At 46.3% G+C, this 27,213-nt stretch overlaps 1 protein-coding gene across 1 annotated transcript in view; it reads left to right on the forward strand.

Annotated features, from left to right (window-relative positions):
• The first annotated feature begins 2,223 nt into the window (after window positions 1–2,223).
• Window positions 2,224–27,213, forward strand: part of srrm3 (serine/arginine repetitive matrix 3) — a 113,083-nt gene continuing 88,093 nt past the window's right edge. The window contains exon 1 of the mRNA XM_065023953.1: window positions 2,224–2,512. Within this exon, the coding sequence (XP_064880025.1) occupies window positions 2,232–2,512 (281 nt within the window). The 5' untranslated portion in view covers window positions 2,224–2,231. The remainder of the gene's footprint in view (window positions 2,513–27,213) is intronic.

A 27,213-nucleotide genomic window follows, 5' to 3' on the forward strand; every position in this document is an offset into this window, starting at 1 on the left:
GCACTCCGGGCCAAGGGCACAACGTAGCACTCCGGGCCAAGCGCTCCGGGCCAAGGGCACAACGCAGCACTACGGGCCAAGGCCACAACGTAGCACTCCGGGCCAAGGCCACAACGTAGCACTCCGAGCCAAGGCCACAACGTAGCACTCCGGGCCAAGGCCACAACGTAGCACTCCGGGCCAAGGCCACAAGGGCACAACAATGATTTTTTAGCACTCCGGGCCAAAAGGGCACAACGTGAAGCACTCCGGGATGAAAGGCCTGCTCAAGAAACAACAGAGCTCATGCAGTCATCCGGGCCACAGGCCATATAGCCCAACGTAGCGTTAATAACTCCGGGCCAAAAAGGCCACTATTCATTCAAGTTTCTATTTTTATGCACTCCTGGGCCAAGGCAAAAAATTGTTAAACAAACAAAATATATTTTATATTTGAGACGTAGCACTTTGCCCGACAGCTCTGCCAAGGCCAGCTTCATGAGGTAGTCACCTGGAATGCATTCAAATGAACAGGTGTGCCTTGTTACATTTTAATTTGTGGAATTTCTTTCTTTCTAATTGTGTTTCCGCCAATCAGTTGTGTTGTGACTAGGTAGGGTTGGTATACAGAAGATAGGCCTATTTGGCAAGAACAGCTTAAATAAGCAAAGAGAAATGACAATCAGTCCAGATTGACTGACATGAAGCACTTCTCATTCACATGGCTCTCCGTCACGTGACATGAAGGTCAGTCAATGCAGAACATTTCAAGAACTTTCAAAGTTTCTTCAAGTGCAGTCACAAAAACCATCAAGCGCTATGATGAATTTGGCTCTCATGAGGACAACCACAGGAAAGGAAGACGCTGAGTTAATTACTCTGCTGCAGAGGATCAATTCATTAGAGTTAACTGGACCTCAGATTTCAAGTAACAGACACATCTCAACATCAAATTTTTAGAGGAGACTGCGTGAATCAGGCCTTCATGGTCTAATTTCTGCAATGAAACCACTACTACAGAACACCAATAAGAAGAAGAGTACTAGTTTTGCCAACAGACATTTGATATAGCTAGATCAGGACCTAACATAAGGACAACTCAAAGTATGTTATTCTGTTCTTCTGAAATACACCAGAATTTCTTCATATCATGCTTCTTTAGTCCTGTCTAAAATAAATAATGGATTTATTTTGAAGGTGTAAGCTATATTACATGGATTTATTAGACTTTTTAAAATGTAGATGTTTCACAGGTCTGCATCAGTGTGGAAGCCAGGAGATGCTAAATGTGTTTATGTTAATTATCGGTCAATTACCTTGAGATATTTGTTTGAAAATCACCGTCTGACGAAAGTTGATGACCGCCACAGCTCTAGTACAGTCTTCCTTCTTTTCACTATGTCAATTAGGTTAGTATTGTGGAGTAAATACAACTACACTCTGGAGCTGTTGTAAAGACACCATATGGCCTCATAGTGAAATCCCTGAGCGGTTTCCTTTCTCTCTGGCAACTGAGTTAATAAGGAGGCCTGTATGTTTGTATTGGCTGGGTATATTGATACACCATCCAAAGTGTAACTGATGAATTCACCAATAGTCAAAGAGATATTCAATGTTTGCTTTTTATTCTTACCCATCTACCAATAGGTGCCCTTCTTTTTGGTCGTTGTGGTTGAATCTGTGTTTTAAATTCACTGCTCGACTCATTGACCTTAATAGATCATTTGAATGTGTGAGGTACAGAGGTAGTCATTCAGAAATCATGTTAAACACTATTATTGTACACAGAGTGAGTCGATGCCACGTTATTATGGGACTTGTTCAACAGTTTTACTCCTGAACTTATTTAAGTTTGCCATAACAAAAGGGGTTGAATGCTTATTGACTCAAGATATTTCAGCTTTACAAATGTAATATATTTGTAAAAAAAAAAAAAATGGGTAAAACATAATTCCATTTGGACATTATGGGGTATTTTGTGCCAGTGTCAAAACATCATAATTTCATGAATTTTAAATTCACGTTGTAACACGAAAAAAACATGGAAAAGTCATGGGGTGTGAATATATTCTGAAAGCACTATTTTATATTCAACTGCTACCACTAACCTCTCTCTCTCTCTCTCTCTCTCTCTCTCTCTCTCTCTCTCTCTCTCTCTCTCTCTCTCTCTCTCTCTCTCTCTCTCTCTCTCTCTCTCTCTCTCTCTCTCTCTCTCTCTCTCTCTCTCTCTCTCTCTGTAGAACGTCGTCACCATGTACGATGGGGCGAGGGTGCCTTCCCCCCAGGACATTGTTAACGGTGTGCTTCCTACGGCCGTGGCCGTGGCAGGAACAGGAGCCGGGGAGGGCGGGTCAGTGTCGGTACCCGCCCTGGCTGTGGGGCCCAATCCAGAAGAAGAGGAGGTTCCAGAGGAGGAGCCAAGTCCGGAGCCTGTCCTAGTGAAGAAGGCCCACAGGGAGATCCTAGACCATGACAGAAAGAGGAGGGTGGAGCTGAAATGCATGGAGCTCCAGGAGATGATGGAGGAACAGGGGTCAGTTGAGAGTCAGAAATAGCATTATAAATATTCACTTACCTTTGTTGATCTTCATCAGAATGCACTCTCAGGAATCCCAGTTGCACAATAAATGTTTGTTTTGTTCGATAAAGTCCATAATTTCTGTCCAAATACCTCCTTGTTGTTCACGCATTTAGTTCACAAATCCAAATTCATGAGGCGCGATCACTAGGAGCAGACGAAAAGTCAAAAAGTTCCGTTACAGTCTTATTGACATGTCAAACGATGTATAGAATCAATCTTTAGGACGCTTTTAGCATAAATCTTCAATAATGTTCCAACTGGAGAATTCCTTCGTCTTCGAAATGCAATGGAACGCAGGTCGCTCTTACGGCTCATGCCAGCTCATGCCAGACACCTGATTGAAAGAGCTCTTATTCCCACCTCCTTCATAGTAGAAGCCTGAAACAAGGTTCTAAAGACTGTTGACATCTAGTGGAAGCCTTAGGAAGTGCAATATGACCCCATAGACACTGTATATTCGATAGGGCCTGAGTTGAAAAACTACAAACCTCAGATTTCCCACTTCCTGGTTGGATTTTTTTCTCAGTTGTTTGCTTGCCATATGAGTTCTGTTATACTCACAGACATCATTCAAACAGTTTTAGAAACTTCAGGTGTTTTCTATCCAAATAATATGCATACCTTAGCTTCTGGGCCTGAGTAGCAGGCAGTTTATTCTGGGCACCTTATTCATCCAAGCTACTCAATACTGCCCCCCAGCCATAAGAAGTTTTAATTAATGGAGAATTTTACATTGACAGGAATACACACTTGGCTCTTACAAAGACATCCTTACATGCTCACTACAGGTTACACAATTAATTAGACTCCTAGTATAGACACCAAAATAATATTATTAATATTGTTGTTATGCTAAATCTTGAAGAGACAACGAAGATACAAAAACAGACAACCTTCAGAATATGTTTTTTATTACGGTGTCCTACCCTTTAATGATTCATGATTATTTTAATGATTCTTTAATGATTCTTGATTCTTTAATGATTCTTTAATGATCCCTTTAATGATTCATGATTCTTTTAATGATTCATGATTCTTTTAATGATTCTTGATTCTTTAATGATTCTTTAATGATCCCTTTAATGATCAAAAGGCTATTTTACCACACTAAAAACAACAACAACAACAGAACTTCTTGCCTGCAGACAGTAATGGCTGCCAGTTAGCCAAAGCCAGTCAACTCTCAGAGATATTACAGCTACCCCCGTCAGCACGCACGCACGCACGCACGCACGCACACACGCACGCACGCACACACACACACACACACACACACACACACACACACACACACACACACACACACACACACACACACACACACACACATTGACAGGCAATTTTTGAAAAACTCAAAACAAGTAGTTCAATAGATGGATGATTATGGCAGACAGGAAGTTAACCGGTGGCTTGTTAACAGCTTGTATGAAGGCTAGAGAAGAGGCATTTCAGAGAGGAAATGGAGAGGGGCGGGGGATCAGATCCAGGGGGTTTCAGACTGGTAACGGGCCCGGTTTCCCAAAAGCATCTTAAGGCTACGTTCATCGTAAGAACCTTCACGGGAGGAAATGGAGAGGGGCGGGGGATCAGAACCTTCACGGGAGGAAATGGAGAGGGGCGGGGGATCAGAACCTTCACGGGAGGAAATGGAGAGGGGCGGGGGATCAGAACCATGGGAGGAAATGGAGAGGGGCGGGGGATCAGAACCTTCACGGGAGGAAATGGAGAGGGGCGGGGGATCAGAACCTTCACGGGAGGAAATGGGGAGGGGCGGGGGATCAGAACCTTCACGGGAGGAAATGGAGAGGGGCGGGGGATCAGAACCTTCACGGGAGGAAATGGAGAGGGGCGGGGGATCAGAACCTTCACGGGAGGAAATGGAGAGGGGCGGGGGATCAGAACCTTCACGGGAGGAAATGGAGAGGGGTGGGGGATCAGAACCTTCACGGGAGGAAATGGAGAGGGGCGGGGGATCAGAACCTTCACGGGAGGAAATGGAGAGGGGCGGGGGATCAGAACCTTCACGGGAGGAAATGGAGAGGGGTGGGGGATCAGAACCTTCACGGGAGGAAATGGAGAGGGGTGGGGGATCAGAACCTTCACGGGAGGAAATGGAGAGGGGCGGGGGATCAGAAACTTCACGGGAGGAAATGGAGAGGGGCGGGGGATCAGAACCTTCACGGGAGTATCGTTAAATGTCCGAGCTGTTTCCCAAAACAATCGTTACTAAAGTTGCTCTTTAAAACGCTTGTTATTTAACGATTGACCACTCATAGAACAGACAAATACGTTGTTAGATGCTCCCCCCCTTCCGCATCACTTTATACACAGAAGATCTCTGCTAAACACAAGATCTCTGCTAAACACAAGATCTCTGCTAAACACAAGATCAAGATGTCGTTTTTGTGACCTCTGATAACTTCAGAACAAATGTGATAGAAAGTTGCCCATTTCTTAGCATAACAAGCAAATAACATAACGACGTTTCAAATGAAAACCCAGATGACTGTTTTAAAAGATAAACACTGTGTAGGCTACATAGACCAGGAAGCCTAGTGGTTAGAGTGTAGAGGGGGTAGGTAGCCTAGTGGTTAGAGTGTAGGGGCGGTAGGTAGGCTAGTGGTTAGAGTGTAGGGGTGGTAGGTAGCCTAGTGGTTAGAGTGTAGGGGTGGTCGGTAGCCTAGTTGTTAGAGTGTAGGGGCGGCAGGTAGCCTAGTGGTTAGAGTGTAGAGGTGGTAGGTAGCCTAGTGGTTAGAGTGTAGAGGCGGTAGGTAGTCTAGTGGTTAGAGTGTAGAGGCGGCAGGGTAGTCTAGTGGTTAGAGTGTAGAGGCGGCAGGGTAGCCTAGTGGTTAGAGTGTAGGGGCGGCAGGGTAGGCTAGTGGTTAGAGTGTAGAGGCGGCAGGTAGCCTAGTGGTTAGAGTGTAGGGGAGGCAGGTAGCCTAGTGGTTAGAGTGTAGGGGAGGCAGGTAGCCTAGTGGTTAGAGTGTAGGGGAGGCAGGTAGCCTAGTGGTTAGAGTGTAGGGGCGGCAGGTAGCCTAGTGGTTAGAGTGTAGGGGCGGCAGGTAGCCTAGTGGTTAGAGTGTAGGGGCGGCAGGTAGCCTAGTGGTTAGAGTGTAGGGGCGGCAGGTAGCCTAGTGGTTAGAGTGTAGGGGCGGCAGGTAGCCTAGTGGTTAGAGTGTAGGGGCGGCAGGTAGCCTAGTGGTTAGAGTGTAGGGGCGGCAGGTAGTCTAGTCGTTAGAGTGTAGGGGCGGCAGGTAGCCTAGTGGTTAGAGTGTAGGGGCGGCAGGTAGCCTAGTGGTTAGAGTGTAGGGGCGGCAGGTAGTCTAGTGGTTAGAGTGTAGATGAGGCAGGTAGCCTAGTGGTTAGAGTGTAGGGGCGGCAGGTAGCCTAGTGGTTAGAGTGTAGGGGCGGTAGGTATCCTAGTGGTTAGAGTGTAGGGACGGCAGGTAGTCTAGTGGTTAGAGTGTAGGGGCGGCAGGTAGCCTAGTGGTTAGAGTGTAGGGGCGGTAGGTATCCTAGTGGTTAGAGTGTAGGGGCGGCAGGTAGTCTAGTGGTTAGAGTGTAGGGGCGGCAGGTAGCCTAGTGGTTAGAGTGTAGGGGCGGTAGGTATCCTAGTGGTTAGAGTGTAGGGGCGGTAGGTATCCTAGTGGTTAGAGTGTAGGGGCGGTAGGTATCCTAGTGGTTAGAGTGTAGGGGCGGCAGGTAGTCTAGTGGTTAGAGTGTAGGGGCGGTAGGTATCCTAGTGGTTAGAGTGTAGGGGCGGCAGGTAGTCTAGTGGTTAGAGTGTAGGGGCGGCAGGGTAGCCTAGTGGTTAGAGTGTAGGGGCGGTAGGTATCCTAGTGGTTAGAGTGTAGAGGCGGCAGGGTAGCCTAGTGGTTAGAGTGTAGGGGCGGTAGGTATCCTAGTGGTTAGAGTGTAGGGGCGGCAGGTAGTCTAGTGGTTAGAGTGTAGGGGCGGTAGGTATCCTAGTGGTTAGAGTGTAGGGGCGGCAGGTAGTCTAGTGGTTAGAGTGTAGGGGCGGCAGGTAGTCTAGTGGTTAGAGTGTTGGACTTGTAACTGCGAGGTTGCAGGATCAAATCCCTGAGCTGACAAAGTAAACATCTGTTGTTCTGCTGAACCATGTAGTTAATCAACTATTCCTAGACTGTCAGTGAAAATAAGAATTTGTTCATAACTGACTTGCCTAGTTAAATGAAATTGAAATACATTTCATGTTCGTTTTATTTAGCTATTTGTACGCTACTGTAATTTTTGTCTCAATATATTTCATGATGTATAACGTGATGAACGATGTGTCAAGTCCGTTATTATATGGTCAGCATTAGAATAAACCCCACTGTTCCTAGACCAGTTAACCCACTGTTCCTAGACCAGTTAACCCACTGTTCCTAGACCAGTTAACCCACTGTTCCTAGACCAGTTAACCCACTGTTCCTAGACCAGTTAACCCACTGTTCCTAGACCAGTTAACCCACTGTTCCACTGTTCCTAGACCAGTTAACCCACTGTTCCACTGTTCCTACTCCAGTTAACCCACTGTTCCTAGACCAGTCAACCCACTGTAATTTTTAGACCAGTCAACCCACTGTTCCTAGACCAGTTAACCCACTGTTCCTAGACCAGTTAACCCACTGTTCCTAGACCAGTTAACCCACTGTTCCTAGACCAGTTAACCCACTGTTCCTAGACCAGTTAACCCACTGTTCCTAGACCAGTTAACCCACTGTTCCTAGACCAGTTAACCCACTGTTCCTAGACCAGTTAACCCACTGTTCCACTGTTCCTAGACCAGTTAACCCACTGTTCCACTGTTCCTACTCCAGTTAACCCACTGTTCCTAGACCAGTCAACCCACTGTTCCTAGACCAGTCACCCCACTGTTCCTAGACCAGTTAACCCACTGTTCCTAGACCAGTTAACCCACTGTTCCTAGACCAGTTAACCCACTGTTCCTAGACCAGTTAACCCACTGTTCCTAGACCAGTTAACCCACTGTTCCTAGACCAGTTAACCCACTGTTCCTACTCCAGTTAACCCACTGTTCCTAGACCAGTTAACCCACTGTTCCTAGACCAGTTAACCCACTGTTCCTAGACCAGTTAACCCACTGTTCCTAGACCAGTTAACCCACTGTTCCTAGACCAGTTAACCCACTGTTCCACTGTTCCTAGACCAGTTAACCCACTGTTCCACTGTTCCTACTCCAGTTAACCCACTGTTCCTAGACCAGTCAACCCACTGTTCCTAGACCAGTCAACCCACTGTTCCTAGACCAGTTAACCCACTGTTCCTAGACCAGTTAACCCACTGTTCCTAGACCAGTTAACCCACTGTTCCTAGACCAGTTAACCCACTGTTCCTAGACCAGTTAACCCACTGTTCCTAGACCAGTTAACCCACTGTTCCTAGACCAGTTAACCCACTGTTCCTAGACCAGTTAACCCACTGTTCCTAGACCAGTTAACCCACTGTTCCTAGACCAGTTAACCCACTGTTCCTAGACCAGTTAACCCACTGTTCCTACTCCAGTTAACCCACTGTTCCTAGACCAGTTAACCCACTGTTCCTAGACCAGTTAACCCACTGTTCCTAGACCAGTTAACCCACTGTTCCTAGACCAGTTAACCCACTGTTCCTAGACCAGTTAACCCACTGTTCCTAGACCAGTTAACCCACTGTTCCTAGACCAGTTAACCCACTGTTCCTAGACCAGTTAACCCACTGTTCCTAGACCAGTTAACCCACTGTTCCTAGACCAGTTAACCCACTGTTCCTAGACCAGTTAACCCACTGTTCCTAGACCAGTTAACCCACTGTTCCTACTCCAGTTAACCCACTGTTCCTAGACCAGTTAACCTACTGTTCCTAGACCAGTTAACCCACTTTTCCTAGACCAGTTAACCCACTGTTCCTAGACCAGTCAACCCACTGTTCCTAGACCAGTCAACCCACTGTTCCTAGACCAGTTAACCCACTGTTCCTAGACCAGTCAACCCACTGTTCCTAGACCAGTCAACCCACTGTTCCTAGACCAGTTAACCCACTGTTCCTAGACCAGTTAACCCACTGTTCCTAGACCAGTTAACCCACTGTTTCTAGACCAGTTAACCCACTGTTCCTAGACCAGTTACCCCACTGTTCCTAGACCAGTTAACCCACTGTTCCTACTCCAGTTAACCCACTGTTCCTAGACCAGTTAACCCACTGTTCCTAGACCAGTTAACCCACTTTTCCTAGACCAGTTAACCCACTGTTCCTAGACCAGTTAACCCACTGTTCCTAGACCAGTTAACCCACTGTTCCTAGACCAGTTAACCCACTGTTCCTACTCCAGTTAACCCACTGTTCCTAGACCAGTTAACCCACTGTTCCTAGACCAGTCAACCCACTGTTCCTAGACCAGTTAACCCACTGTTCCTAGACCAGTTAACCCACTGTTCCTAGACCAGTTAACCCACTGTTCCTACTCCAGTTAACCCACTGTTCCTAGACCAGTTAACCTACTGTTCCTAGACCAGTTAACCCACTTTTCCTAGACCAGTTAACCCACTGTTCCTAGACCAGTCAACCCACTGTTCCTAGACCAGTCAACCCACTGTTCCTAGACCAGTTAACCCACTGTTCCTAGACCAGTCAACCCACTGTTCCTAGACCAGTCAACCCACTGTTCCTAGACCAGTTAACCCACTGTTCCTAGACCAGTTAACCCACTGTTCCTGGGCCATCATTATAAATACGAATTTGTTCTTAACTGACTTGCCTAGTTAAATAAAGGTTAAATAAAACTTAAGGTGGCCTTTAGGCTCCTCCTTTAGGCTACACATTGAACATAGTGGGTAACATGAGATGGAAATCATATACCAGCTGTCCTAACTGCCAGGTGTATTATACGTGAAGGGGGAGGTTATTTACCCTAACGGGTTAGAAGTTCATTTCTGAAGTGGTTGATGGGTAAAACGGACAGCAACTTCCAGTTTCACTGGAGTTTTTCCCAGCAGTTTAGTATGGCTACATCCTGTCTGGCTGAGGAAGGGGCCTGGGTCACTTGCAGTGGCCCTGGAGAGAACCATCTCTTCTTACAAAACGTGCCCTTGATGGCCTTTCCCTCCTCCCCTTTCCCCATCCCCCCACCCACCCTTCTCCCAAGCAGTGAACTAATCCATGGCTCTTGTCTGGGGGGGGGGGGGGGGTCTACAATAAGTGGGGTTGGTTTCTTTGTTTCTCCAGCCCCCCTCCATCCTCCTCCAACAGCGAGGAGCCAGGCTGGGCTGGGCCTCAGGCTCATTAGGCCTGATGGGTAATGGCAGCTGGAAGGCCAGGCTGGGCTGGGCCAGATTGATGTGGCTGATAGGGAGGTGGCTGCTGTATGTCAGTAGGAGGGGATGGGAATCGGGCACCACTGCCATCTGTCAGGCAGGGAAGGGCCTTCTCTATCTGGGCTACAGACTCCAGACTGTCCTCTCCAGGCTCTGGACTACAGTAATTGCCTCTGGTTTGAATGTAAAGGGCCATATGGCCTCTGGAGAGGCCCTAGTGACCGTAGTCTAATAATGATAGAGGAATGGGCGACTGTTATAGACACACGCTGTGTCCCAACCTATATATATACTGCAATCCTTTGGGGCCTGGTCAAAAGTAGTGCACTACGTAGGGAATAGGTTCTAAAGTAGTGCACTTGTATAGGGAATAGGGTGCTATAGTAGTGCACTATGTAGGGAATAGGGTCTAAAGTAGTGCACTATGTAGGGAATAGGGTCTAAAGTAGTGCACTATGTAGGGAATAGGGTCTAAAGTAGTGCACTGTGTAGGGAATAGGTTCTAAAGTAGTGCACTTGTATAGGGAATAGGGTGCTATAGTAGTGCACTATGTAGGGAATAGGGTGCTATAGTAGTGCACTATGTAGGGAATAGGGTGCTATAGTAGTGCACTATGTAGGGAATAGGGTGCTATAGTACTGCACATTGTAGGGAATAGGGTCTAAAGTAGTGCACTATGTAGGGAATAGGGTGCTATAGTAGTGCACTATGTAGGGCATAGGGTGCTATAGTAGTGCACTATGTAGGGAATAGGGTGCTATAGTAGTGCACTATGTAGGGAATAGGGTGCTATAGTAGTGCACTATGTAGGGAATAGGGTCTAAAGTAGTGCACTATGTAGGGAATAGGGTGCTATAGTAGTGCACTATGTAGGGAATAGGGTGCTATATTGGTGCACTATGTAGGGAATAGGGTGCTATAGTAGTGCACTATGTAGGGAATAGGGTGCTATAGTAGTGCACTATGTAGGGACTAGGGTCTAAAGTAGTGCACTATGTAGGGAATAGGGTGCTATAGTAGTGCACTATATAGAGAATAGGGTTTAAAGTAGTGCACTGTATAGGGAATAGGGTGCTATAGTAGTGCACTATGTAGGGAATAGGGTCTAAAGTAGTGCACTATGTAGGGAATAGGGTGCTATAGTAGTGCACTATGTAGGGAATAGGGTGCTATAGTAGTGTACTATGTAGTAAATAGGGTGCTATAGTAGTGCACTATGTAGGGAATAGGGTCTAAAGTAGTGCACTATGTAGGGAATAGGGTGCTATAGTAGTGCACTATGTAGGGAATAGGGTCTAAAGTAGTGCACTATGTAGTGAATAGGGTTCCATTTGGAATACAGACAGACGTTCTCTACACTCCTATTATAAACGCAGTTAAACGTGTTGTAGAGAAGCATACCATTATGCATTTGGACGTGGGATGGGAAGACCATGGTGGGATAGAGTGGTTTTAGTGAAGTGAAGTAGACCACCAGTTTGACTAAGTATGAAGGATACATTTGTTGTGTGTCCCCCCCCCCCTTTAAATGAAAGAGAGAGGGAGGGACTGGAAAGGAGGGTTATAAAGGGATGCAGAGAGGAAGAGGGGTGCAGGGCTCAGAGAGGAAGAGGGGCACAGGGCTCAGAGAGGAAGAGGGGTGCAGGGCTCAGAGAGGAAGAGGGGCACAGGGCTCAGAGAGGAAGAGGGGCTCAGGGCTCAGAGAGGAAGAGGGGCGCAGGGCTCAGAGAGAAAGAGGGGCGCTGGGCTCAGAGAGGAAGAGGGGCGCAGGGCTCAGAGAGGGGGATAGAGAGGAAGAGGGGCGCAGGGCTCAGAGAGGGGGATAGAGAGGAAGAGGGGCGCAGGGCTCAGAGAGGGGATAGAGAGGAAGAGGGGCACAGGGCTCAGAGAGAAAGGGGCGCAAGGCTCAGAGAGGAAGAGGGTCGCAGGGCTCAGAGGGGGATAGAGAGGAAGAGGGCGCAGGGCTCAGAGAGGAGGATAGAGAGGAAGAGGGGCGCAGGGCTCAGAGAGAAAGAGGGGCGCAGGGCTCAGAGAGGAAGAGGGGCGCAGGGCTCAGAGAGGAAGAGGGGCGCAGGGCTCAGAGAGGGGGATAGAGAGAAAGAGGGGCGCAGGGCTCAGAGAGAAAGATGGGTGCAGGGCTCAGAGAGGAAGAGGGCGCAGGGCTCAGAGAGGGGGATAGAGAGGAAGAGGGGCGCAGGGCTCAGAGAGGGGGATAGAGAGGAAGAGGGCGCAGGGCTCAGAGAGGGGATAGAGAGGAAGAGGGGCGCAGGGCTCAGAGAGGGGATAGAGAGGAAGAGGGGCACAGGGCTCAGAGAGAAAGAGGGGCGCAAGGCTCAGAGAGGAAGAGGGGCGCAGGGCTCAGAGAGAGGGGGATAGAGAGGAAGAGGGGCGCAGGGCTCAGAGAGGAGGATAGAGAGGAAGAGGGGCGCAGGGCTCAGAGAGAAAGAGGGGCGCAGGGCTCAGAGAGGAAGAGGGGCGCAGGGCTCAGAGAGGAAGAGGGGCGCAGGGCTCAGAGAGGGGATAGAGAGAAAGAGGGGCGCAGGGCTCAGAGAGAAAGATGGGTGCAGGGCTCAGAGAGGAAGAGGGGCGCAGGGCTCAGAGAGGGGGATAGAGAGGAAGAGGGGCACAGGGCTCAGAGAGAAAGAGGGGCGCAAGGCTCAGAGAGGAAGAGGGGCGCAGGGCTCAGAGAGGGGGATAGAGAGGAAGAGGGGCGCAGGGCTCAGAGAGGAGGATAGAGAGGAAGAGGGGCGCAGGGCTCAGAGAGAAAGAGGGGCGCAGGGCTCAGAGAGGAAGAGGGGCGCAGGGCTCAGAGAGGAAGAGGGGCGCAGGGCTCAGAGAGGGGGATAGAGAGAAAGAGGGGCGCAGGGCTCAGAGAGAAAGATGGGTGCAGGGCTCAGAGAGGAAGAGGGGCGCAGGGCTCAGAGAGGGGGATAGAGAGGAAGAGGGGCGCAGGGCTCAGAGAGGGGGATAGAGAGGAAGAGGGGCGCAGGGCTCAGAGAGGGGATAGAGAGGAAGAGGGGCGCAGGGCTCAGAGAGGGGATAGAGAGGAAGAGGGGCACAGGGCTCAGAGAGAAAGAGGGGCGCAAGGCTCAGAGAGGAAGAGGGGCGCAGGGCTCAGAGAGGGGGATAGAGAGGAAGAGGGGCGCAGGGCTCAGAGAGGAGGATAGAGAGGAAGAGGGGCGCAGGGCTCAGAGAGAAAGAGGGGCGCAGGGCTCAGAGAGGAAGAGGGGCGCAGGGCTCAGAGAGGGGGATAGAGAGAAAGAGGGGCGCAGGGCTCAGAGAGAAAGATGGGTGCAGGGCTCAGAGAGGAAGAGGGGCGCAGGGCTCAGAGAGGGGGATAGAGAGGAAGAGGGGCACAGGGCTCAGAGAGAAAGAGGGGCGCAAGGCTCAGAGAGGAAGAGGGGCGCAGGGCTCAGAGAGGGGATAGAGAGGAAGAGGGGCGCAGGGCTCAGAGAGGAGGATAGAGAGGAAGAGGGGCGCAGGGCTCAGAGAGAAAGAGGGGCGCAGGGCTCAGAGAGGAAGAGGGGTGCAGGGCTCAGAGAGGAAGAGGGGCGCAGGGCTCAGAGAGGGGGATAGAGAGGAAGAGGGGCGCAGGGCTCAGAGAGAAAGATGGGTGCAGGGCTCAGAGAGGGGGATAGAGAGGAAGAGGGGCACAGGGCTCAGATAGGGGGATAGAGAGGAAGAGGGGGGCAGGGCTCAGAGAGCAAGAGGGGCGCAGGGCTCAGAGAGAGAGAGGTCACCCTCTAAACCTCCCAAACGCACGCACACACACATACACAGGCACGTAGGCATACAGGTTTTCGTGCACACACACACACACACACACACACACACACACACACACACACAGGCACCCTCCAAGGTCATGGTCGGGGATTAGTCTAGAGTGACAGGTTGCATGCCAACCCCCTTAACCACCCCACCCCTCTACCACCACCCCACCCCCTACCAGCACACCCCACCCCTCCACCAGCACCCCCTTCTTCCAGCAGCACCCCTCTACCAGCACCCCCTCTACCAGCACCCCCTCTTCCAGCACCCCCTCTACCAGCACCCCCTCTACCAGCACCCACCCTCTTCCAGCACCCCCTCTCCCAGCACCCCCTCTACCAGCACCCCTCTACCAGCACCCCCTCTTCCAGCACCCCCTCTCCCAGCACCCCCTCTACCAGCACCCCCTCTACCAGCACCCCTCTACCAGCACCCCTCCACCAGCACCCCCTCTTCCAGCACCCCTCTCCCAGCACCCCCTCTACCAGCACCCCCTCCTAGCAGTACACCTTCCCCCACCATCCTCCTCTCTCTCTCTCTCTCCCTCCCTTCTCCCTTCCTCCCCACCCAGGCTTTATTAAACCAGTGGTTTAATCGTCTGCCGTGTGTTAGCCTCACAGCCTCACCCTGGGAGCCAATTAGAACAGCCAGGCAATTAAAAGAACATGCTCATTAAGCTATCTGAAAGCTGCCAACCTCTCCCATTTACTAGTTCTTTAGAACAGTCATGCCTCTGCAGGGGCCGGTCTAAGTAACATTCCATGGAGGGGGTCAGGGGTCGGGGTCAGAGTACATTGTGGGGTTTGAGTACAGGAATAGACTGGCTTGGAACCTGGCTGTTTTTTGAAGCAACATGGAGGCAAACGAAGAATGTCATGCAGACCTTGGTCTCTCTCAAGATGAAGGGGATGAGGCCCATCACAGGTGGTGGGCTACTTCCTGTGTCCGGTAATGATGTCAGAGTAGGTGGAAGGTCACACCGTTTCTATGGGCAACAGTCATTGTAAATGATGGCTCTCATTTGCGAGTGTCTTCAGAAAGTGTTCACACCCCTTGACTTTTTAAAAACATTTTGTTGTGTTACAGCCTGAATTTTAAATAGATTTAAGGGAGATTTTGTGTCACTGACCTACACACAAAACCCCAGAATGTCAAAGTGGAATTATGTTGGGGCTCCTTAGTGGCGCAGCGGTCTAAGGAACTGCATCGCAGTGCTAGAGGCGTCACTACAGACGCTCTGGTTTGAATCCAGGCTGTATCACAACCGGCCGTGATTGGGAGTCCCAAAGGACGGCGACGTACAATTTTTTATTTTTTTTATTTTTTATTTTTTTATTTTACCTTTATTTAACTAGGCTTAACTTTATTTTACAATGGCCTAGGAACAGTGGGTTAACTGCCTGTTCAGGGGCAGAACTACAGATTTGTACGTTGTCAGCTCAGGGGTTTGAACTTGCAACCTTCCGGTTACTAGTCCAACAATCTAACCACTAGACTACCCTGCCGCCTCTACACTCTAACCACTAGGCTACCCTGCCGACCCAGCATTGTCCGGTTTTGGCCTTTGTAAATAAGATTTTAATTCAAATGAAGAAAAAAAAGCAGACATTGAATATTCCTTAGGATATTGTGTGTAGATTGATGAGGATTTTTTATTTAATTTAATCCATTTTAGAATAAGACTGTAACGTAAACAAAATGTGGAAAAAGTCAAGGGGTCTGAATACTTTCCGGTAGGCTATATACAACTGACCTGGTAAAATAATGGATAAATAATAAAAATATACATATTTATACTAATATTATAGTGATTAAAAGTTCTACCCCTTCTAACAATAGCAGTGTGTTGTTTGTCAGGTGTTTTTCCAGGAAGTAATTGAGCTGTAATGAGCTTGTGCATCATTAGAGTCCCTGTGGAGAGTCTCAGCCTTTCCTCTGTCCTCTTAATGAGGGACGTAAACAGTCAGACAGGGATGCACTCTCTCACTCAGTAATAATAACTATCGTTTCACATGTCTTCTCTCACTCAGTAATAATACCTATCGTTTCACATGTCTTCTCTCACTCAGTAATAATAACTATCGTTTCACATGTCTTCTCTCACTCAGTAATAATACCTATCGTTTCACATGTCTTCTCTCACTCAGTAATAATACCTATCGTTTCACATGTCTTCTCTCACTCAGTAATAATACCTATCGTTTCACATGTCTTCTCTCACTCAGTAATAATACCTATCGTTTCACATGTCTTCTCTCACTCAGTAATAATACCTATCGTTTCACATGTCTTCTCTCACTCAGTAATAATACCTATCGTTTCACATGTCTTCTCTCACTCAGTAATAATACCTATCGTTTCACATGTCTTCTCTCACTCAGTAATAATACCTATCGTTTCACACGTCTTCTCTCACTCAGTAATAATACCTATCGTTTCACATGTCTTCTCTCACTCAGTAATAATACCTATCGTTTCACATCTTCACTCAGTAATAATACCTATCGTTTCACATCTTCACTCAGTAATAATACCTATCGTTTCACATGTCTTCTCTCACTCAGTAATAATACCTATCGTTTCACATGTCTTCTCTCACTCAGTAATAATACCTATCGTTTCACATCTTCACTCAGTAATAATACCTATCGTTTCACATGTCTTCTCTCACTCAGTAATAATACCTATCGTTTCACATCTTTCAGTAATAATACCTATCGTTTCACATCTTCACTCAGTAATAATACCTATCGTTTCACATGTCTTCTCTCACTCAGTAATAATACCTATCGTTTCACATCTTCACTCAGTAATAATAATCGTTTCACATCTTCACTCAGTAATAATACCTATCGTTTCACATGTCTTCTCTCACTCAGTAATAATACCTATCGTTTCACATGTCTTCTCTCACTCAGTAATAATACCTATCGTTTCACATCTTCACTCAGTAATAATACCTATCGTTTCACATGTCTTCTCTCACTCAGTAATAATACCTATCGTTTCACATCTTCACTCAGTAATAATACCTATCGTTTCACATCTTCACTCAGTAATAATACCTATCGTTTCACATGTCTTCTTCACTCAGTAATAATACCTATCGTTTCACATCTTCACTCAGTAATAATACCTATCGTTTCACATCTTCACTCAGTAATAATACCTATCGTTTCACATGTCTTCTCTCACTCAGTAATAATACCTATCGTTTCACATCTTCACTCAGTAATAATACCTATCGTTTCACATCTTCACTCAGTAATAATAACTATCGTTTCACATGTCTTCTCTCACTCAGTAATAATACCTATCGTTTCACATCTTCACTCAGTAATAATACCTATCGTTTCACATGTCTTCTCTCACTCAGTAATAATACCTATCGTTTCACATGTCTTCTCTCACTCAGTAATAATACCTATCGTTTCACATCTTCACTCAGTAATAATAACTATCGTTTCACATGTCTTCTCTCACTCAGTAATAATACCTATCGTTTCACGTCTTCTCTCACTCAGTAATAATACCTATCGTTTCACATGTCTTCTCTCACTCAGTAATAATACCTATCGTTTCACATGTCTTCTCTCACTCAGTAATAATACCTATCGTTTCACATGTCTTCTCTCACTCAGTAATAATACCTATCGTTTCACATCTTCACTCAGTAATAATAACTATCGTTTCACATGTCTTCTCTCACTCAGTAATAATACCTATCGTTTCACATCTTCACTCAGTAATAATACCTATCGTTTCACATCTTCACTCAGTAATAATACCTATCGTTTCACATGTCTTCTCTCACTCAGTAATAATACCTATCGTTTCACATCTTCACTCAGTAATAATACCTATCGTTTCACATCTTCACTCAGTAATAATACCTATCGTTTCACATGTCTTCTCTCACTCAGTAATAATACCTATCGTTTCACATGTCTTCTCTCACTCAGTAATAATAATCGTTTACATACTCAGTAATAATACCTATCGTTTCACATGTCTTCTCTCACTCAGTAATAATACCTATCGTTTCACATGTCTTCTCTCACTCAGTAATAATACCTATCGTTTCACATGTCTTCTCTCACTCAGTAATAATACCTATCGTTTCACACGTCTTCTCTCACTCAGTAATAATACCTATCGTTTCACATGTCTTCTCTCACTCAGTAATAATACCTATCGTTTCACATCTTCACTCAGTAATAATACCTATCGTTTCACATCTTCACTCAGTAATAATACCTATCGTTTCACATGTCTTCTCTCACTCAGTAATAATACCTATCGTTTCACATGTCTTCTCTCACTCAGTAATAATACCTATCGTTTCACATCTTCACTCAGTAATAATACCTATCGTTTCACATGTCTTCTCTCACTCAGTAATAATACCTATCGTTTCATCTTCACTCAGTAATAATACCTATCGTTTCACATCTTCACTCAGTAATAATACCTATCGTTTCACATGTCTTCTCTCACTCAGTAATAATACCTATCGTTTCACATCTTCACTCAGTAATAATACCTATCGTTTCACATCTTCACTCAGTAATAATACCTATCGTTTCACATGTCTTCTCTCACTCAGTAATAATACCTATCGTTTCACATGTCTTCTCTCACTCAGTAATAATACCTATCGTTTCACATCTTCACTCAGTAATAATACCTATCGTTTCACATGTCTTCTCTCACTCAGTAATAATACCTATCGTTTCACATCTTCACTCAGTAATAATACCTATCGTTTCACATCTTCACTCAGTAATAATACCTATCGTTTCACATGTCTTCTCTCACTCAGTAATAATACCTATCGTTTCACATCTTCACTCAGTAATAATACCTATCGTTTCACATCTTCACTCAGTAATAATACCTATCGTTTCACATGTCTTCTCACTCAGTAATAATACCTATCGTTTCACATCTTCACTCAGTAATAATACCTATCGTTTCACATCTTCACTCAGTAATAATAACTATCGTTTCACATGTCTTCTCTCACTCAGTAATAATACCTATCGTTTCACATGTCTTCTCTCACTCAGTAATAATACCTATCGTTTCACATGTCTTCTCTCACTCAGTAATAATACCTATCGTTTCACATGTCTTCTCTCACTCAGTAATAATACCTATCGTTTCACATCTTCACTCAGTAATAATAACTATCGTTTCACATGTCTTCTCTCACTCAGTAATAATACCTATCGTTTCACGTCTTCTCTCACTCAGTAATAATACCTATCGTTTCACATGTCTTCTCTCACTCAGTAATAATACCTATCGTTTCACATGTCTTCTCTCACTCAGTAATAATACCTATCGTTTCACATGTCTTCTCTCACTCAGTAATAATACCTATCGTTTCACATCTTCACTCAGTAATAATAACTATCGTTTCACATGTCTTCTCTCACTCAGTAATAATACCTATCGTTTCACATCTTCACTCAGTAATAATACCTATCGTTTCACATGTCTTCTCTCACTCAGTAATAATACCTATCGTTTCACATGTCTTCTCTCACTCAGTAATAATACCTATCGTTTCACATCTTCACTCAGTAATAATACCTATCGTTTCACATGTCTTCTCTCACTCAGTAATAATACCTATCGTTTCACATGTCTTCTCTCACTCAGTAATAATAACTATCGTTTCACATCTTCACTCAGTAATAATACCTATCGTTTCACATGTCTTCTCTCACTCAGTAATAATAACTATCGTTTCACATCTTCACTCAGTAATAATAACTATCGTTTCACATGTCTTCTCTCACTCAGTAATAATAACTATCGTTTCACATGTCTTCTCTCACTCAGTAATAATACCTATCGTTTCACATGTCTTCTCTCACTCAGTAATAATACCTATCGTTTCACATGTCTTCTCTCACTCAGTAATAATAACTATCGTTTCACATGTCTTCTCTCACTCAGTAATAATAACTATCGTTTCACATGTCTTCTCTCACTCAGTAATAATACCTATCGTTTCACATGTCTTCTCTCACTCAGTAATAATACCTATCGTTTCACATGTCTTCTCTCACTCAGTAATAATAACTATCGTTTCACATGTCTTCTCTCACTCAGTAATAATACCTATCGTTTCACATGTCTTCTCTCACTCAGTAATAATAACTATCGTTTCACATCTTCACTCAGTAATAATAACTATCGTTTCACATGTCTTCTCTCACTCAGTAATAATAACTATCGTTTCACATGTCTTCTCTCACTCAGTAATAATACCTATCGTTTCACATCTTCACTCAGTAATAATAACTATCGTTTCACATGTCTTCTCTCACTCAGTAATAATAACTATCGTTTCACATGTCTTCTCTCACTCAGTAATAATACCTATCGTTTCACATGTCTTCTCTCACTCAGTAATAATACCTATCGTTTCACATGTCTTCTCTCACTCAGTAATAATACCTATCGTTTCACATGTCTTCTCTCACTCAGTAATAATACCTATCGTTTCACATGTCTTCTCTCACTCAGTAATCACTTTAGTTCTCTGTAGCTCAGATGGTAGAGTGTGGCCCTTGTAAACGTCAAGATAGTCACCTTGGATAAAAGTGTCTGTGGAAATGGCTTATATTATGTATGAAAACGACATACTATCTCACAGTTAGTTGAAAACTATCCTTTCATATAACCTCACACACTTAGTTAAAACTACACACTGCTGTATACTTGATGGACTGGGGCTTGGCTAGTCCTCCATCCGCGGCCCACAACTAATGGCTTAGAAAAGCTGTGATGAGACTGAGGAAAGAGCTCCATTCACCTCCATTCACCTCCATTCACATCCATAGGATAATATTATGTGGAGCTTCAGGGGAATAGAGAGATCTGTTTGTTTAAGGATGATCAAATCCAATTGTATTAATCACATGGGTCAAATACAACAGGTTTAGGCCCTTACAGAGTCAATGTGGAGACTATATACAGGGGGGTAGCGGTACAGAGTCAATGTGGAGACTATATACAGGGTGTTACCGGTACAGAGTCAATGTGGAGACTATATACAGGGGGGTACCGGTACAGAGTCAATGTGGAGGCTATACACAGGGTGTTACCGGTACAGAGTCAATGTGGAGGCTATATACAGGGGGGTAGCGGTACAGAGTCAATGTGGAGACTATATACAGGGTGTTACCGGTACAGAGTCAATGTGGAGACTATATACAGGGGGTACCGGTACAGAGTCAATGTGGAGACTATATACAGGGGGGTACCGGTACAGAGTCAATGTGGAGGCTATATACAGGGTGTTACCGGTACAGAGTCAATGTGGAGGCTATATACAGGGGGGTAGCGGTACAGAGTCAATGTGGAGACTATATACAGGGTGTTACCGGTACAGAGTCAATGTGGAGACTATATACAGGGGGTACCGGTACAGAGTCAATGTGGAGGCTATATACAGGGGGGTACCGGTACAGAGTCAATGTGGAGACTATAAACAGGGGGGTAGCGGTACAGAGTCAATGTGGAGGCTATATACAGGGGGGTAGCGGTACAGAGTCAATGTGGAGACTATAAACAGGGGGGTAGCGGTACAGAGTCAATGTGGAGGCTATATACAGGGGGGTAGCGGTACAGAGTCAATGTGGAGGCTATATACAGGGGGGTAGCGGTACAGAGTCAATGTGGAGACTATATACAGGGTATTACGGTACAGAGTCAATGTGGAGGCTATATACAGGGTATTACGGTACAGAGTCAATGTGGAGACTATATACAGGGGGTACCGGTACAGAGTCAATGTGGAGACTATATACAGGGTATTACGGTACAGAGTCAATGTGGAGGCTATATACAGGGTATTACGGTACAGAGTCAATGTGGAGGCTATATACAGGGGGTATCGGTACAGAGTCAATGTGGAGGCTATATACAGGGGGGTACCAGTACAGAGTCAATGTGGAGGCTATATACAGGGGGTACCGGTACAGAGTCAATGTGGAGACTATATACAGGGGGTATCGGTACAGAGTCAATGTGGAGGCTGTATACAGGGGGTACCGATACAGAGTCAATGTGGAGGCTATATACAGGGGGTACCGGTACAGAGTCAATGTGGAGGCTATATACAGGGTGTTACGGTACAGAGTCAATGTGGAGGCTATATACAGGGGGTACCGGTACAGAGTCAATGTGGAGGCTATATACAGGGTGTTACAGTACAGAGTCAATGTGGAAGCTATATACAGGGGGTACCAGTACAGAGTCAATGTGGAGGCTATATACAGGGTGTTACAGTACAGAGTCAATGTGGAGGCTATATACAGGGTGTACCGGTACAGAGTCAATGTGGAGGCTATATACAGGGGGGTACGGTACAGAGTCAATGTGGAGGCTATATACAGGGGGGTACGGTACAGAGTCAATGTGGAGACTATAAACAGGGGGTAGCGGTACAGAGTCAATGTGGAGGCTATATACAGGGGGTAGCGGTACAGAGTCAATGTGGAGACTATAAACAGGGGGGTAGCGGTACAGAGTCAATGTGGAGGCTATATACAGGGGGGTAGCGGTACAGAGTCAATGTGGAGGCTATATACAGGGTATTACGGTACAGAGTCAATGTGGAGGCTATATACAGGGTATTACGGTACAGAGTCAATGTGGAGACTATATACAGGGGGTACCGGTACAGAGTCAATGTGGAGACTATATACAGGGTATTACGGTACAGAGTCAATGTGGAGGCTATATACAGGGTATTACGGTACAGAGTCAATGTGGAGGCTATATACAGGGGGTATCGGTACAGAGTCAATGTGGAGGCTATATACAGGGGGGTACCAGTACAGAGTCAATGTGGAGGCTATATACAGGGGGTACCGGTACAGAGTCAATGTGGAGACTATATACAGGGGGTATCGGTACAGAGTCAATGTGGAGGCTGTATACAGGGGTACCGATACAGAGTCAATGTGGAGGCTATATACAGGGGTACCGGTACAGAGTCAATGTGGAGGCTATATACAGGGTGTTACGGTACAGAGTCAATGTGGAGGCTATATACAGGGGGTACCGGTACAGAGTCAATGTGGAGGCTATATACAGGGTGTTACAGTACAGAGTCAATGTGGAAGCTATATACAGGGGGTACCAGTACAGAGTCAATGTGGAGGCTATATACAGGGTGTTACAGTACAGAGTCAATGTGGAGGCTATATACAGGGTGTACCGGTACAGAGTCAATGTGGAGGCTATATACAGGGGGGTACGGTACAGAGTCAATGTGGAGGCTATATACAGGGGGGTACGGTACAGAGTCAATGTGGAGACTATAAACAGGGGGGTAGCGGTACAGAGTCAATGTGGAGGCTATATACAGGGGGTAGCGGTACAGAGTCAATGTGGAGACTATAAACAGGGGGTAGCGGTACAGAGTCAATGTGGAGGCTATATACAGGGGGTAGCGGTACAGAGTCAATGTGGAGGCTATATACAGGGGGTAGCGGTACAGAGTCAATGTGGAGACTATATACAGGGTATTACGGTACAGAGTCAATGTGGAGGCTATATACAGGGTATTACGGTACAGAGTCAATGTGGAGACTATATACAGGGGGTACCGGTACAGAGTCAATGTGGAGACTATATACAGGGTATTACGGTACAGAGTCAATGTGGAGGCTATATACAGGGTATTACGGTACAGAGTCAATGTGGAGGCTATATACAGGGGGTATCGGTACAGAGTCAATGTGGAGGCTATATACAGGGGGTACCAGTACAGAGTCAATGTGGAGGCTATATACAGGGGGTATCGGTACAGAGTCAATGTGGAGACTATATACAGGGGGTATCGGTACAGAGTCAATGTGGAGGCTGTATACAATACAGAGTGGAGGCTATATACAGGGGTACCGGTACAGAGTCAATGTGGAGGCTATATACAGGGTGTTACGGTACAGAGTCAATGTGGAGGCTATATACAGGGGGTACCGGTACAGAGTCAATGTGGAGGCTATATACAGGGTGTTACAGTACAGAGTCAATGTGGAAGCTATATACAGGGGGTACCAGTACAGAGTCAATGTGGAGGCTATATACAGGGTGTTACAGTACAGAGTCAATGTGGAGGCTATATACAGGGTGTACCGGTACAGAGTCAATGTGGAGGCTATATACAGGGGGGTACGGTACAGAGTCAATGTGGAGGCTATATACAGGGGGGTACGGTACAGAGTCAATGTGGAGGCTATATACAGGGGGTACCGGTACAGAGTCAATGTGGAGGCTATATACAGGGGGTATCGGTACAGAGTCAATGTGGAGGCTATATACAGGGTGTTACCGGTACAGAGTCAATGTGGAGGCTATATACAGGGGGTACCGGTACAGAGTCAATGTGGTGACTATATACAGGGGGTACTGGTTAGTAATGAGTCTATATAGAGGGGGTACCGGTACAGAGTCAATGTGGAGACTATATACAGGGGGTACCGGTACAGAGTCAATGTGGAGACTATATACAGGGGGTACCGGTACAGAGTCAATGTGGAGGCTATATACAGGGGGTTACCGGTACAGAGAAATTATACTGATTATACTCAGACAGGGACCAAATCGTTTCGGCATATTGGACACAGAACGATACACATGGGATATTTTCACAAACACCTACAGATGTAGAATCTTAATTTGAGCCAGTTTGCTAAAGCAGGAAAAATAATCCTGCAGCAACAGGAAATATGAATTATTAAATTGATTCTGATTTACGGACAATTTTTTTTTCCCATGACGTCAAAGTGGAAATGACAAACTTCAGAAGCCTTTTTCGAACCTCAAATACACTTCGAGTTTAGAAATGTCTTAAAGTTACTATTGAAAAATCCCAGAGACTTTATAATCTTTACGTTAGTAGACAAGAAAAAAGAAGAGGGATGCTTAGAGACAGACAGGATGAGATAGAAAGATACAAAAAGGGGTGGACATTCAATCCCTCTCCTTGTCAGTCATTGTGACTGTGTATGCTGAGGGAAATCCCTCTCCTTGTCAGTCATTGTGACTGTGTATGCTGAGGGAAATCCCTCTCCTTGTCAATCATTGTGACTGTGTATGCTGAGGGAAATCCCTCTCCTGGTCAGTCATTGTGACTGTGTATGCTGAGGGAAATCCCTCTCCTGGTCAGTCATTGTGACTGTGTATGCTGAGGGAAATCCCTCTCCTGGTCAGTCATTGTGACTGTGTATGCTGAGGGAAATCCCTCTCCTGGTCAGTCATTGTGACTGTGTATGCTGAGGGAAATCCCTCTCCTGGTCAGTCATTGTGACTGTGTATGCTGAGGGAAATCCCTCTCCTGGTCAGTCATTGTGACTGTGTATGCTGAGGAAATCCCTCTCCTGGTCAGTCATTGTGACTGTGTATGCTGAGGGAAATCCCTCTCCTGGTCAGTCATTGTGACTGTGTATGCTGAGGGAAATCCCTCTCCTGGTCAGTCATTGTGACTGTGTATGCTGAGGGAAATCCCTCTCCTGGTCAGTCATTGTGACTGTGTATGCTGAGGGAAATCCCTCTCCTGGTCAGTCATTGTGACTGTGTATGCTGAGGGAAATCCCTCTCCTGGTCAGTCATTGTGACTGTGTATGCTGAGGGAAATGGGGTGACTGTTTTTATTTAATTTTATTGTGTAAAACAGTGACTTTTGACTACGACAACAGAACGAATTAACAGACAGGATCTGAGATGTGAAGTGTGGCTGCTCGTCGAGACTAACAGCCACCGACAATTACTCAATACATCACCATTTACCACATTGATTTGAAGTTTAGAATCAATTTTTTCTAATGCAACTGAAAAAGCAAGCTCACATCTGAGAGACCCAGAAAGGACAGATTTGATTGTGTTACAGTGAACACTGAATCATTCCCAGCAGCTAGGATATTACATTTTGTCTTTAGTTGTCCATGGATACATTAAAATATCATTTTTATTTATATATATATAGAAAGAATGGGCGTATAAAACCCACACTCTTTGTGTCTGGAAAGAAGAGAGTTCAGGGAAAATAAATTACACAACTGTTTCTTTCTCTGCAGAGAGGCCTGTCATCTCCAACAAACATCGTCTGGTCAGTAGATCCACAGGTGCTGCAGGGGTCTTCTAGTCCCACAGCCCACAGCCCATCAACATCAACCCCATGGTCATTACACACACCGTTAAGTGTATGGCCATTGCCAAGGGTTAACCAATCCCCTCAGACCATCCTGCAGGCTAGACCAATCAGGGATAACGGGGGGCATGATGTGTAACTGTAGGCTGGGCCTTAAAACATTGGGAGAGGAATCAATAGAGGGAATGAGGATGGGGAGAAGGAAGAGGAAGATGGGGAGGAAGAAGATGAGGAGGAAGAGGAGACAGTACACGATGTCCCTCCATTCCACAGAGATCTTTTAGCTTTGGGTTCTCCTTCTGACCCCCCATGTGTGTCTTTTACACTAGCTGTCAATAAACAGACTGTCTCAAGCGTTAACACATCTCATGCTGCTATATCATCGGGACAGCTCCCCAGTGGATGGATTCTGATTGTCTGGACCTGGCTCCCCAGTGGATGGATTCTGATTGTCTGGACCTGGCTCCCCAGTGAGTGGATTCTGATTGTCTGGACCTGGCTCCCCAGTGGGTGGATTCTGATTGTCTGGACCTGGCTCCCCAGTGAGTGGATTCTGATTGTCTGGACCTGGCTCCCCAGTGGATGGATTCTGATTGTCTGGACCTGGCTCCCCAGTGGATGGATTCTGATTGTCTGGACCTGGCTCCCCAGTGGGTGGATTCTGATTGTCTGGACCTGGCTCCCCAGTGGATGGATTCTGATTGTCTGGACCTGGCTCCCCAGTGGGTGGATTCTGATTGTCTGGACCTGGCTCCCCAGTGGGTGGATTCTGATTGTCTGGACCTGGCTCCCCAGTGGGTGGATTCTGATTGTCTGGACCTGGCTCCCCAGTGGATGGATTCTGATTGTCTGGACCTGGCTCCCCAGTGGATGGATTCTGATTGTCTGGACCTGGCTCCCCAGTGGGTGGATTCTGATTGTCTGGACCTGGCTCCCCAGTGGATGGATTCTGATTGTCTGGACCTGGCTCCCCAGTGGGTGGATTCTGATTGTCTGGACCTGGCTCCCCAGTGGATGGATTCTGATTGTCTGGACCTGGCTCCCCAGTGGATGGATTCTGATTCTCTGGACCTGGCTCCCCAGTGGGTGGATTCTGATTGTCTGGACCTGGCTCCCCAGTGGGTGGATTCTGATTGTCTGGACCTGGCTCCCCAGTGGGTGGATTCTGATTGTCTGGACCTGGCTCCCCAGTGAGTGGATTCTGATTGTCTGGACCTGGCTCCCCAGTGGATGGATTCTGATTGTCTGGACCTGGCTCCCCAGTGGATGGATTCTGATTCTCTGGACCTGGCTCCCCAGTGGGTGGATTCTGATTGTCTGGACCTGGCTCCCCAGTGGATGGATTCTGATTGTCTGGACCTGGCTCCCCAGTGGGTGGATTCTGATTGTC

The sequence above is a fragment of the Oncorhynchus nerka genome, linkage group LG10 (genome assembly GCF_034236695.1).
Source record: "Oncorhynchus nerka isolate Pitt River linkage group LG10, Oner_Uvic_2.0, whole genome shotgun sequence".
In the NCBI taxonomy this organism is placed as follows: Eukaryota; Metazoa; Chordata; class Actinopteri; order Salmoniformes; family Salmonidae; genus Oncorhynchus; species Oncorhynchus nerka.